The 15,000-nt window shown below is 38.6% G+C and overlaps 1 protein-coding gene across 3 annotated transcripts in view; it reads right to left on the bottom strand.

Annotated features, from left to right (window-relative positions):
- Positions 1-551: 551 nt before the first annotated feature.
- Positions 552-15,000, bottom strand: part of LOC137973628 (carbohydrate sulfotransferase 11-like) — a 27,711-nt gene continuing 13,262 nt past the window's right edge. The window contains exons 1-4 of one of the 3 annotated variants that reach the window (XM_068820475.1): positions 12,930-12,998; positions 11,931-12,113; positions 10,336-10,391; positions 552-2,393 (exon numbers count right to left, since the gene is read on the bottom strand). In XM_068820475.1, coding sequence (XP_068676576.1) covers positions 1,542-2,393; positions 10,336-10,391; positions 11,931-12,009 — 987 coding nt within the window. In that variant the 5' untranslated portion in view covers positions 12,010-12,113; positions 12,930-12,998 and the 3' untranslated portion in view covers positions 552-1,541. Of the gene's footprint in view, positions 2,394-10,335; positions 10,392-11,930; positions 12,114-12,854; positions 12,999-15,000 lie in introns of those variants that run through there. The other 2 variants (XM_068820476.1, XM_068820474.1) reach the window with 2 other exon arrangements.

Genomic DNA, 15,000 nt, shown 5'->3' with positions numbered 1-15,000 from the left:
TGGAGTTGTTCCATAAGAGTTTGGAAATATTCAGCATTGAATTTTACACATTTAGGCATACTAATTAGGCGAGTTAGAGATCTTTATAAAAGTTAATCCTATTGATAATAATTCAACTAATTAACAATTCATCAACCCCAGCCTTTCCCTGCTACCTATTCAATCCCTCCCCGTGCTTTCAGAAAGTTGAACTTTAACGAGATTTGCGCAAAAGAGGTTTTGCACGGCAGCCATGTTGCATGGCAGGAACAATAGATTCTTTTTCCTATGGGAACAAATGTTCTTTCTAATGCAAAACATTTTCATTGTTCCTGCCATGCAACATGGATGCCATGTAAAACCTCTATACATGTGACCTGAATGCGTTTATGTTGGCTGTCACCCTTATGAGTTATTAATGAATTTTACAATGGTAGTATGGAAACTGGACGGTAGTTATCTCTTTGCCGTCCTGGTCCAGATTAAAAAAAGAAGCGTTACAAGCGCAGTCTTCCAATCGTCTATGTAAATGAATGTCACGAGGGAAAGGTTGAAAATTATGTATGTGAATGAATGAATGAATCTTTATTTAAAAGCTTAAATACCTGCAAACAAACGTGCAAGTTCAAGTTTACAATGCAATCACTCAGATAAAATATAAGAAGTAAGAACAAAACGAGTAAATGTATATTAGATTAAAGGGATTATACGAAGTAGAAAAAAAAAAACTATCTATTTACTTATGTGTTCAGTGTTGATTCATTCGTGAGAATATATAGTCATGGCCACGTTTACGCTATGATCGACAAGTTCGCTACTCGGTAGGAGATTGTGCAGACAGTGACTGTCAGATGGGTCTTCTCCCAAAGTTGTTTGTCCTTAGCAATAATGAGATAACTTATAAATATGCCCTTGATGGTATAGCCATATTTCAACGCTCGTTTCGAAAATTATCAATCTTAGAAAGGCACACGCCGCTACTTTAATTACGTAAGTAAAAAGAGAGTTTCTAGGCCTTTAAATAATAAACGAAGCTTTTACTGAGTGTACGCAATTTTTTTGTAAATTCTTAGAATTTAGAGCCTGGAGTTAGCTCCACTTATCATTTGTCAAAGATGGTAATCCCAGTTGCATTTTCATGGAAAGTTACTCATAAGTGCCTTAGGTCCCTTTTTACTTTCAATAACATGTCAACAATATGCACGCAGATAATTAATTGAAGAATTTTCGCAGGAATTTTATCCCGGCAACCGGCTGCCTTACGTGCCCTTAGGCCTTTCAAAGTCAAAGAAATATTCTCTACACAAATTCGTGCAAATTCAAAGCGCGTGAATGAGTTAGTTTTTGTAACATATTCTTTATTGGTTGATTTGGCATTGCACGAGACATATGTTCATAACGACGCCTCACGCCCCAGCCCACCCCCGTCCCAGCTTAACACGTGTCACCTAAACTAGGTGTGAGTTTCTCATACGAAATCTTGATTTGATGACTTTCCAAAAATGAAGTAGCCCCAAAGATATTAATTGAACATTCCATTTTCCCTCGTTCGTTAGCGAGTATCAACCTTTACTCGTAAAATCTCCCAGGAGGTCAGACAAAACTCCTGGAAAGGGGTAATTGAACATTTCATAATCCTTCTGAAAGAGCTTAGCAAGCTGAAAAATCTTAGCTTTGGAAATCGTAGCGAAATTCTTGATCATTTTACTCGATGTATTATGGCTGACAAGAGGTGGAAAAGTCACTTCTTTATCCATTCCTGTCCGTCGAAGAACGTAACGAGCTTCTTCTGGCATGTCGTTGAGATGGCCAATAAAGTCGTATTGTATATCGCAAGGAAGACAAAGCTTTTCGTATGTTGCCCAGTGATGATCGTCGTTGAAGCCAATGCCAGTTATAAAGTATATGAATTTCTTAAAGGTTAACGTGTCGTTTGAACTCGGATCTGTGTATTTCTTAAAGTTGTCTACAATTTTGTTTGCATATCTTTTCATGTAATGTGCATCTGGCGTTTCAACAAACTTGTCTTCATAGGCTGACAACAGCCTTTCGAAAGGCTCACGAACGAACAAGAATTTGAAGTAAGTTTGAAGCTTCAACTTAATCTCCTCGTCAGAATAACCCTTATTAAGCCACTTGTAGTTGCCTCGATTGTGAACGTCAACGTTGACATTTGGACTTTCTTTGAGGGCCAAAAACACTTTCTTCCACTGAGTACATGCCACCTTAGGAGTATAGCAATAGATTACTTTATACTTCTCATTTACCATAAAATATTGCAATTTTTCCCGGTCAATATTTCCGTTAAAATGGCCGAGATTGTGCGACTCGCAATATTTCTTAAGATGATCTTGTCGCCCTTTTTGTCTCTCTTCCAGCTGAGGTTGGACATCGGTATTCTGCATATATGAATTCTGAAAAAAAGATAAGGAATGAGACTGGTTTAAACTGCGGGCAAGAAAAACAAGAGGCTACAAGTACCCTATACTCGGGCCTGCAAAAGTACAGTGGTGTATCGTTAATTTAGCACTAAAGAAAAGAAAAGAGAGAAGTCTGTCCTTCTTACATCGGCCTCACATTGCGATTCTCATGATGTTCGACTGTGCATGTAGTGAATACCCGGACCCAGATTATCTTCATTACAGGTAGTGACAATGACCACTGGACTCGAGGTAAAATTTGAGAAAAGCACATTGTTTTTTTACTGATCGATGGTTATTCTTGCTCAGTGTTTGAGAAAGCAAACGCTAATTGAACGGTTTAAGATGGAACGAAATGATTCATCGAAACATCTTTTGCAGAAAAAAATGAAAGAGAAACGAAGGTGAGATGTATAAACATCTTTCAAAGATGACCAAACTTTCGTGCAGTGATGCACGTAAAAAACACTTTGTCACGTGCGCGACACGTGAAGATGTGCACCATATATCAACTCTTCAGAAGTACACAAGTTCCTTGAGGATGGCCATGCCAAATGAATCCATAGCACTAGAATCAAATATTTAAAATATACAATTTGTTGTAATTTAAATACTCACAGTAGCATGCACCCAATTGTCAAAATAAATATGTTATTTGCCAGCTGGGAGGACCGTATAGAGAAAAACTGTGGCCGAGGCCTTGAAATTGCAGCTTTTTCAAGACCGATATCATATTTTTTTGCTATACGGACCGACCCTTTGCTGGTAAATAACTTTTTTTTAGATCACATTTATTTTCTAAAGAGCTGATCACAGTCTCCACTAACAAACTAGAACAGAACTATATACACAAGACGGCAGTGAACACGATCGCTAATATTGCTAGGATAGAAGCTAGACCACTACAAGTAACAAACTGTTTAACAATAACAAACAAAGATACGCAATAGACAAAAAACGTATCTCCGTAGTCAATGGTACACTGAGTGGGAGGCTGTTTGTTCGCGGTGAAAATGGTACAAGCGTGAGGCCATTTGTTCGCTGTGCCAATGTTTTTACTTTGTCTTAGGAAGATTCCAATATGACGTCCATTTGTTTGTGGAGTTATTTTCTTTGTCGCTGTCATCTTCAAAGTAGCTCTCAGTAAGGTACCCGCTGCTCATTAAAGAATTTGTATTTTGACTTGTATCACTTTCAATGGTTGCGTCCATTTCAGTTACATTCAAGTATACTCTTGTTTCATTCAGTTCGCGGTACGACTTGTTTCAAAGCTGACGCTTGACATCTTTTAGTGTGGGTCTACCGCGAAAAGCCTATGCCTTTCTTTGTATGTGTTTTGAGCGCCCCAAGAATAAATCCATTAACCCAACGCAACGTCGATCTTCACTAAATAAATCCGAAACAACGCATCACAGTGCTCTTCATGATCTTATATTACGTAGTTTGCTTTAAATAAGTAATGTAAACTGCGCCACGTGGCTTCTATTGTGCATTACCCAATCAAAACACCGCCACGAGCTTTCTATTGTGCATTACTCAATCCAACACCGCCACGTTTTTCTATTGTGCATTTTGCTGGAAAAAAATAAAACTGAAATCAAACGTATTTTATAACTCGTGCCCCTACGGGCCCGAGTAATAACGCCGTGATACAACTACGTCTCTTTAAAAGAGGTTACCTCAGGCGTAAGCAAAACCTATTTAAGTGTCTTAGGATATTTGCATTAAAATTTGTTAAAAGGTAATTATCATATTTAAAGTAGTAGCAACTGGCTTGTTTGGCAAACGTTTCCGTGCGAGCGAAGAGCTTCGAAAAGATTTTTCTGCATTCCGGCCACGCACGCAGCTTAAGTATGCCAAAAGGATTAAACCTGTGCTAAGATTTGAAAACTTGACTTGCAAAAGGGTCAACAGTACAACTCTATTGTACATACAAATGGCTTATTTGCAAAAATGGCAAAACAAAGCAGTACGTATTATCACTGGTGCCTCCTACCAATAGAGTTTGTGAAGCTCTTACAGGGGTGAGATGGCTAAACCTTGAAGCGACGCGAAAGCGCCGAAAGACTATTTGGATGTTTAAATACTTAGTGGTCTAACGCCTAGGAATTCTTCTGAAATGTTTACGTATAGTTCCTCCTTCCGGCACGACTATGGACTCTGATCGACCAGAAACAAATCTGAGCTTCCAAAAAATCGCAGAAGCTAGTACAAAAATAGTTTTCTATTTACTGGAGCCAAATTGTTGGACGAGTAACCTAACAGTTCGAGGGATGAAACTTCCCTAAAGAAATTTGCTCGTAAAATCGATGATTATACTAACGTCAGCAGTAAAGTTTCACAACAATTAGTTATTTCAATGAACGAAGCTATGATTTTCGCAGTTATGAACGCAACTTTAGCAATTGTAAGGAGAAGCGACACCGTTGCGACGCTCTAACTAACTGGGCTATGAAGCCACTGATGTTGAGAGCTGGTCATTTGTGGGTTCCAATGTTCCGTGATGAATAAATCAATGAACGATATGATATATGAAATAAATCATATATTGATCTGCGGATATGAAATCAAGTGAAGCTATAATCCTCGCAGTTATGAAAGGAAATCGCTAAAATTGCGTTCACAACTGGTTTAACTTAAAATGTCGGGTATTAAATGTTTTTCGGTACCATTCTGACTTTCGATTTTGGAACGTTGCCTTCTTAAAAGCGGGAAACTTTTATTCCTCATTTTTGTGTTCCACTCGATTAAATGGGAAACCTTTTGGATACTGAATGTAAACTAATTCGTCATATATCCGAGTTCGGAATCGCGCATGAAATTGCACATTTTCTGTTCTTTCCTAATTGTCCAAGAAGAACTCGTTTTCTTATGCGTCTGGTCCCTTTTTTGCAGCTATTCCTTTTTATTGTAGGTTAAAAAAGAATTTGTTCCTATGTGTGTGTTCCCTAGTGCACATCGAGTTCCATTTTACGCATTACAGGGACAGTTGTTTCTAAGTGGTTCGTGTACCTTCCGTCCCTTCAAATTTCATCAAAATAGTAAATTGAAAATTAGGAAAGACACAATCTTGATTTTCAATTTTGGATATTCAGGAAGACAGAAATCATGGGAGGGACAACCTATTAGCTCACTGCAATAGAGGATGAGATTAGAGAACGGGATCCCCCATATATGGGCCTCTTCCAATGATAGTTTTTAAAAATCTAATTTTGGCTACGCGACTATTTTAAGAGAGGCACCTTATTGACCGGTTGGAATGGCGTTACAAAATTTTAAATGTGCGTGGCATCGGCAACAAGAACTTAAAATAGCTTTGCGAAGCTAAAAATAGATTTTAAAAAAAATTGATGGGGCATTGGGATCCCTTCTGTTACCTCATCCTCTCTTGCTTACCGTAATTTGCGAGACGAAGCAAAAGAAAATGAAATTTTGTATTTTGCGAAATGAACTCCGACGAAATTGGTAATTTGCGAAATGAAAATCTGCATTAAATTTGGACTTTGAGGTACAAGCTCGACCCTCAGACTTTGGTCTGAGGGTCGAGCAACCCATCTCCTTTGCTTCGCAAGCGAATTTGAACGCACTTCAGTAATCCAAGATTTCTACTAGTTACAGTAAAGAACTATCAGACATTGTAGACATTGTGTTCCGTGATATACGATGAGAGCTCAAGTACCATCCAGGCGAAGACTTGTCGTCAAAGAGAGTTCATCAACAAACGAGTTTTTCTAGGTCTTCGTTTGAGACACCTATTTTGCAATAACATGTAGTGATTGGCTTGAGCAAGCAAGGTACACGAGAGCTAGTGTGGGCAACTTGAAATACTATGGGCATGCCTGACATCTTTCTTCTTTCGGATTGGTCGGTTCTACAGTTATTATCGGCCTTCACTGAAAGGAATTAAACACTGAATGTGAACCTTGCGCCCTCCGAGAGGTCATCCCTCAGGACATCGACGTACGGGAAATAAAAACCTTACGCGTTGATACGTCAACAGGCTCTGATTTAATACCAGTCAAGTTCTTGAAGCCAGTGGCTGAATATATCTCAGGTCCACTCACTAACATCATTAACACGTGTATTGAGAAGTCCAATTTTCCTACAGCTTCGAAAGTGGCCCGGATAACAACGATTCCTAAAATTGACAACCCTCTTCATGAACAGGATCTGCGACTAATATCAATCATGCCAGCCATATGTCCAAGATATTTGAGCGTCTGGTCCACCATCATGTATATACAGTTAATTATCTGGTCTTTCCAGTTGCTTCAGAGATTATCGCTTCGGTAACGTCGACATTAAACTCCTGCCTGGATGCTCTTGAGCTTCTTATGCATAGCACAGCTGATCTTAGTAGGTTGAAGGAGAGTTTGGCCGTAAGCCAGCCAATCACAGTGCTGTAGCTCATGTGTTTCCTCTCAGAGACTTTGTGCGCGAGTTCAGCTAAGAATCGCTCAGCTTCCCTCCCACTTCCGCCGTAAGGTGTAAACAAGAGGGGGCTGAAGGAGCCATGCTCAACCTCAATGATGCGCTGATTGGAGTGCCTTCGTTGGAAGTGAATGCAGTTTGAAGTCTTTGGTTTAAGTGGCTCTTTGCAAATGGGTTAAACACCCTTACATCAAAAAATGCACTTTGCCCCCTTTGCCAAAACCCTTGCGCACTAACATCTAGGCGGGCTTCATCTGATGAGTTCCTACTGCTCCTTAGAATTTCTCCGGCTAGGGTCTGCAGATGTGGTTCGATCTTGACATCATGGCATACATCCTGGAGCAGCGATGCGAGCAAATCCCGCACTTCGTCATGTTTCCTGGGAACGAGGTTGCGCTTTCCTTTCTAAAAAGTTGATTGAATTCGACAAGCACAAAAATATTCCCACGCCGTTACTGAAGTTATTTTAGTCTTTATTTACATTAGCAATAAAAAAAAGGCCGAAACATCTGTCATATCACTTTAACTAATTAGATTAATGGATTCGGTCATTCTGAACGCGATGGTTACAAAAGCGGGTGCAGTCCGTTCTTTCTCTCCTCTTCCCAAGACTCCCTCGGTCTTTTTATTCGTTGTCGTGACAACACACGACTGCCTCAAAAAAGCGGGCCGCTCGACCGATTTATGAAGGGACTGCTCGCAGTCTATTCCCAATTTCTTTTTTTGTGATCCTTCTAGACGAATATTCTTGCTAGTATTAATGCTAGATCATCAACCGTGTCCTACTGCAATCAACAGCTATTTTATTCAAACAATAAACTCGAGCACTAATCCTCAGCAACAATATTAAACATCTTTTTAAAGAAAAAATGTTCTTGCTAGTATTTAGAATAATCCGCAGATCATCAATCAACTAACCTACAGTAATCAATCAACAGCTATTTTGAGCGAACAATAAACTCGATCACTAAGCCGCAATAACGACGTAAACGTTTTCCTTTTAGAAAAAAACGTTCTCGCTAGCATTCAGAATGATCAGCAGAACATCAGTCAACTAACAAACTGCAATCAAGAGGTATGTCCAAAAGAGTACAAATAATTGTTATTCAATTCCAGTTGAGAATAAAAATTCGAGTTTCATTCCTGAACAAAGGAAACACCGATCAAACAACTTTTTAAAAATACGCATCCACTTTAAACTCAGGGATGATAACGCATCCGTAAAATAACAAACGGTTTAGTGCCCAAGGAAAGAATTTGTGGGGTAAATTCTTCCACCAAATATGAGCTATTACTGGTATTCTGTTTTGTCGTTGACGTTCTCTTTCTCTCTCCTTTCGTTTCATTCTGTTCTAGTCATAGGTTCTCCAGGCATCATGCAACGTTATCAGAGCTTCTAAAGATATGCCAAAAATTGCAATACGGAGAAAAAAAGCAGCTCTAAACAAATTAAAAATAAACACTCAACTTTAAGTCCATATTCCTACGATGCTTGACTTGAATAACTGCGTAGCCACCAGTGTGGACCACAGCTATCATGATATGTCAAACTGGATTGAAACCAGTAAAAAATGCAGAAAGAAAACATTTTCCAAACCGTTTTCCACCTGAACACGAAAAGCGTTGACTGTGTAAGAACTATAGTTGAGTAGTATGGGCGTGTAGCCGCGTCGAGCCACAGAAAGCGCGCGAAAAACGAAGCCTCGATTATTTTTAGGTGAGTTAACCTGCGTTGAGCCTGCAATCCAATCGAAAACCAGTACCTGCTCAGCGGTCAAATTAAAAGAAAAACAGCTGACCTCGGTGAGCTCTAAGCCCGCGATATGGTCACGTGTTACTAGTCAGCGGATATCTTGTTTTGACAGGTGTCAATTGATCATAACATGGATGTCCAGTATCAAAGATGAATGCTGTAAACTAGCGTGATACTGGTCACACTGGCATACATGGAGGGGTGGACGTACGTACCTACGGACGTACGGACGTTCGATGACGTCATGGCTTTAAAACCAAAATTTCTCGCATCGATGGGTTACCACATTTTGTTAACTATAGTGCTCCGCGTGCCTTCGGCACGCGCAGAGCGCCGCTAATATATATTAATTATGAAGATAATGATGAAATACCAGGATTTCTCCTTTTACTAAAAGATCATATCTTCAACGCTTGCAGCGAACATTTTTACCTTTCACATGTGAGGATATAGATCTCGTCGTAGTAACGAACACGATTAGTCAATAAAACGCGAGCTTCGTCTTCATTGTAAGCCTACTTTTGTGCTTCAATATAATTCTTTTCTACAACATTAAAATTTTTTTTGCAAAATTTTACATTATCATGATTTGCTTTTCATAACTTTCATATCTTGTTTCATGTTACACAACATGCGTGTTTTAGCGGTTGGTATCTCTTACGAGTGAGCGAAATATACTTTCAGCACTCGCAGATAAAATTCGTATCCCCACGCCGCCATGTAATATCCTCTATATATAATATTGATATTGCGATTATTAAATGTTGAAATTTCCGAGAAATCCGTTCTTTCAGCTATCATTAGGAAAAACCTTCAAAAGACTGTCTGGCAGCACTAAGAATATTCACGAAGGTTTTTTCCTAATGATGGTGGAAAGGAAAGGGAAGGGGGTTTGCCCGGATTTTGCAGAGATTTTCGGGTTTTGCCGTTGTTGTTGTTGTTGTTGCTTTGTTTTTCTTTTATTTCTTTCGTTCCTCTTGTGCCTCTCCATTTAGTTATATTCTGTATAAACTTTCCGCCAAAAAAACCAACGGTTTTGCTTTTTCAGGCGCGGGGTCATTTTTTTTCTTTTTTCAGTTTTGCGGAAAATAATTTAAACCGAGAGAGCAAAGTTTTTATAGTTTTAATGCTGCGTTGCGACGAGAGTGTCCATGTGTAAGAATGTGTCGTGACAGAAAGGCCTAGGTGTATTGTTTTTTTTTTTTTAAATTAACGCGTGTGAAGGGAACCCAGAAATTTGGGGAAACGATCTATCTATCCATCTATCTGTCTGTCTGTCTGAGATTGTTTTTGTTGAGCCTTTGACCAATTCAGAGGATATTGCAAGTTGCTTAAATAACTATTTTGCAGGGAAAGCCAAATTCTCGCTTCCAGAATTCCGTTCAACGATGATAATGTCAATCCGGAGGATTTATTGATGAGTAAGATAGATCCTCTTTTTTTTTCCTTCAAAGCAATCGACCCCGCCAAAGTTTTAAAATTTCTTAATGAGGTAATTAAGATGTCAAAGGCAACTGGTATCTATACATTTTTAAACAGAATATTAAAAGTCGTTGCTCCAGTAATCTATGAGAGTTCTGCCAATTCCTCTTCTGACTGGAAAGTGGCAAAGGCATCCCCACGATTACACTCACTATAATAAGAAGATTAGGGGTGGGGTAAACGTATATTAAATATTTAACAGTTTCGGGGTAATCAGAAACAAAATACATGCACGACAGATTATAAGAAAAGATGACGCACATAACTTACCATTGTATGGATAGGTATTGGTGCTGTGATGTACTTTTTAGTCTTTTTAGTAATCCCTGAGAGACCAAAAAGAATCTACTTTTAAAACCATTTATTATAAAAAACGCGATAGACGCTAAATTTGCCTCAATGGTGCATGTTGGGTCCTTTGGCTCCTTGTTGTCCTCCCTTCTCTCGTTGGCTTGTTAATTTGTTTGCCTGCCAGTAGGCTTGCTCTTCTGGGGATATTGAGTGAGTAATTTGGCGGCGGAGCCGTAAGCACGTGAGAAAGACATGATTGTGGCTCACGCGTCAGTGTGTCCGCCGCCAAAATACTCGTCCCATGCCCCAAACAAAGTGAGCCTGCTCGAGGGCTAGTTAATTTTCCCTTTTTCCCAGATCTGGTATTTTATGTAGCGTTTTTGTAATTTCATGCGAAAATCATTGACTGAAAATATTTGTGTCCTCTTTTAATGAAACATACAAAGTCCTTCTTTTCTGCTGAATTTTCAATTTTAAAAATCGACGTTCGCTTATTGTGTGTCACTTAAGGTGCTCAAACCAGTTCTTACTTTTTTAAGAGACCTTGTTATTAGAAGGATTGACACGACAACACTTTATCACATAGCAATGTTATGGAACCATGTGTATTATCAATTATTGCTGAACAAGTTACCATGGCAACAGGAAAGTCTTGCAAAAACACCCTAAATTTTGGCTTTAGTTGCTCATCAGTCTGAAAAACGAACTCGGTGACCCCAATTGTTTATTGTACGAAAGTAATCAGAAAGCCAAGCTGAAACTCTCTGCAAAGTTTAAAAAAATTCCGTGAGGCGGATTCAGAGCTACCTTAAATTTTCAATTATTTAAGGTGGCTGTAAATCCGCTCCACGGATTTTTTTTAACTTTGCGGAAAGTTTCATTTTGGCATGCTGATTAAATTTCAGAGATAAAAAATGGGGTTCACCGAGTTGGTTTTTGAAATATGAGCAGCTAAAGCCAAAATATGGGGTGTCTTTGTAGGGCTTTCCTGCTGCCACGGTAATTTTTTACGTTACAAAAATGACTCTTGTTCAGCAATAATTAGTGTTTTATATGGTACCATAACATTGCTGTCAAGTGATAAAGTGTTGTAGTGTCAATCCTTCCAATAAGAACGTTTCTTTCAAGTGTTGAAACTGGTTTGAGCCACCTCAGTGAAACCCAACTTGAAAGTTCGAGGTCGTTACACTGTTCAGTATGGAGGCCAGGAAAGATTAATGCCAAGCCCGAGCTTTTAAATGCGTTTTAAATCTGAGTCACTAAAAGATTTGATATCGCCCACAAAATATCAGAGAGCACGAATAAGATCTGTTAGCCAAAAACGATTTATTGCATGCAATAATGTCAATCATCATTTTTTTACCATTGTGTGAGCAAGTAGTATTAAAAAAAAAAAAAATCTTTCATCTAATCATGATTGTGCCCTCTGTCTCGTGTACTGCCCTCGCCCGCGGCCTTGGGCACAGTTTTTCCTAATACGGATGACCCAACTGGTTAATAACATATATATTTTTAGATTACGCTTCTCTCTCTTTAATAAATTTACCATAAGTAAATTAAACAGCATAATTTACCTGACAAGGAAATTAGCACGAACAAACAAGCCCCCCACAAGAGTATCACAACGGCAAATTGTACCAGGCGCAGGCGCATTTTGATTCGTAATCAAGCTGAAATATAGCGATAGGATGTTTGTTGTCAGAATATGAGGACTGCTTTTCCAGCTGAACTTCCCAGTTCCAAAGGATTTTGTCAGGCTTAAGAAAAAAAAGAAAAGAGAAATTTTACAATAAATCCCCGCAAGCCGCTATTTACATCAACGTGTCCAAAAGCATGAAAACGTTTCGTGCTTAATTGGCAGGCATTTCTGTGAGTTGCATGACTCTAAAACATAGTTAATGCTAAGGGATGATTATGAAACGCGACAAGTGTTTTTATTTCATGCTTTTCTCTGTATTTTTGGCCTTGACGGTGCACAAAACACACCTTTTTTTGTCAAGTAGATAACCAATCAAATCTTTCGATGACATCATGCGCTACTCCTTTGCGAACCCGTGCAAAGGGAAAACAAAAGATTGTGCACTATCACGGTCAGTTCAACATCGATTTGCCACATCACTGTTGTTGCCTTTGAAGGTTTAAAGATTTCATAACCAATCGCTTCATTAACTGTCTAAAAGAAATGCAAAAACCACAGTAAAATGAAGTCATGGATGTTTCTACTATAATGGCACGGATATATTAAAAAAATGCGCGCTGTGCACTCATTTACCCGAAGCTTAAAAATTATCATCTATTTCTCCGAATTCTTTTTCTTTTCCGTGTCATGAAGTCTTTCCTGTCTCTCTCCTGGTAAGTAGTGTCTTCGTGTGTAAAGTCTTCTGCGCGTATGTTTGGTATGTTTGAGAGAGGTAGAATATTTAACTTAACCTGCAATGGTGTCGAAAGTCATTGTAATGTGAATGGCGTTTTAGTGGATCTTTTAAAAATATATATACCCTTATGGAATTCAACAATGGAAAGTCAATTAGATAAACAAGACGTCCTTATCTGAGAAGACTAGAGAGTCTAACCATTTGCAGATGTAATTACAAAGGCAGCACATTCTTCTCAGTTATTTAAAGACCCTGAGTGTCTGCACGCACGCAATTATTTTGTTTGTTTCAATAAATTTTACGCTAGAAAAGGTTTTCGTGACATGTTTCGTCCAAATGAGCGCCTAAAAATAGAGCTTTTCAACGACCTTTAAGTGGAATATTATTGTAATTGAATATTGTCTGTCCAGAATTTGCATAAGGAAATTTACTCGCCGATTTACCTCTTCGTCGAGTGCTCGTTAATATTTTATCACCTGTTATCAGTGAAGTTGAGGTTTTAAACCTTTGCAAAAACCGTGAACGATAAGGCTTGCACAGCGTTGGAACAGAGAAGATCGTGATCAGTGAAAACTGATTTAAAAATATTAATGAAAGTCAAGTAGACTACTGCACGACTGATAAAACAACACGTACATTTCTGTGCTGTTATGTACAACACTGAAACCAAACGGCAAACTCTCTGGTAACGTTTTCGAGTTGGATACCAAAGACGGAATCCAACACCTTGAAACAATTTGAAATTTGACTAATAGACCTTTTCGGCTTGTACATTTTGTTTTCCCAATACAGATCATGTGATAATACTCAGGAGGTTTGGTCTTTTGTTTTGTTCATTAAAATGAGGGCATGCAAGCATGAATATGCCTGCATGCACTCTTTTTAATGAACAAAACAAAGGACCAAGCCTCCTGAGTATTATCACATGATCTGTATTGGGAAAACAAAATGTACAAGCCGAAAAGGTCTATTCTTGTTAGTCAAGAATTATTTGAAAGGTAGCTTGTTGTCCATTTTTTGCTTCATTATTGAAAGAAATGGTTCTTCAGTGAAGGAATTGATCCACATTGACCAGAGAAGAGTCCGGTTTCGGTCAATAACCCGACAAAGAAGGCTTCCCGACCCGACAGATGAAATATAAATATTCAGTTAAATATTACCACAAAACTAAAAAACGAAAGACGTAAGTTTCTTGGTTAAAAAGTACGTTGTTTAATTCTAAAAGCCACGAACGATATAAAATTCCTCATTCATTGACACAAGGTGATCAAGTGCACCTTTGTGGTTGCCTAGCACATGAGCTTTCCCAGGAATTTTAGTGTTTTTACGATCGATTATCATTAAACTTTCGCTGAGAATTCAAAATTCTGAGTTTTATGTAAAAACTATGTTATTTTTTCTTCATCTGTCTTTTGGCTTGCCTTTTACTGTTAGCGTGTAGCATAAAATTTTGCGGGACTTTTATTTTGCGGATTGGCGATTTTTTGAGGTTTGCGGGAACAAACTTTTTGCGGCGCGAATTCGGCCTGAAAGAAAACGGATAACGAGACCTTTTGAATGACTGCTTTGAGTTCGTTTCTTATGCCCCAGAGACTGAAAAAGTTTTGACTTAACCTTTTGTCGTTTTGTACGGTTTTTAATTTTGCTGGTGTTTTTTTTCTTCTGGAACTTATTTTTGCGGATCAAGTGCTATCCGCAATATCCGCAAAAATTAAACCCCGCGAAAAAAAAGTGCTACACCATAACTCCTGGGTTCGCGATTCCATTTGGTGTACACATAAACCAAAAAAACATTTGACCTGTCATCAGATTAGACTGAAAAGAAGAGAAATTATGAAGAGAAACCGACATGTTCAGTCCTTCGTTAGTGTGTGGCGTAAACGTTTGCTTAGTGCAACTCTAGACACGCATGACATGCAGGGAAACGTCCTTTAGAGCAATTTGCAGTTAGCTTTTTTGCAGACTATGTAACTTAAAGGGGCTACATCACGTTATTTTAGGGTGTTTCGAAAAACTCTTAAGTTAATCACGAGTTTAAACCTCAAAAATGGTAATGTGGAATTTCTCTACCGATAAAATTCTCGTTACATCACAAACAAAATGATTCTGAGAAAAAAACGATCCTTATCTAGGCGATTTGTCAAGAGCGTGTTTTGTTATCTTTGAACTGAATTTATTACCAAAGCTTTCACAAGTAAAAGACCTAAAAACGGGACACAACATCACAAAATAATTCAACGTGTAAACGTGTGAACCAAAGGGCCTTTGC

The sequence above is a fragment of the Montipora foliosa genome, chromosome 10 (assembly GCF_036669935.1).
Source record: "Montipora foliosa isolate CH-2021 chromosome 10, ASM3666993v2, whole genome shotgun sequence".
NCBI lineage: Eukaryota > Metazoa > Cnidaria > Anthozoa > Scleractinia > Acroporidae > Montipora > Montipora foliosa.
The sequence above is the reverse complement of the archived record's forward strand: the minus strand, read 5'-3'. Positions and strand labels throughout refer to the sequence as shown.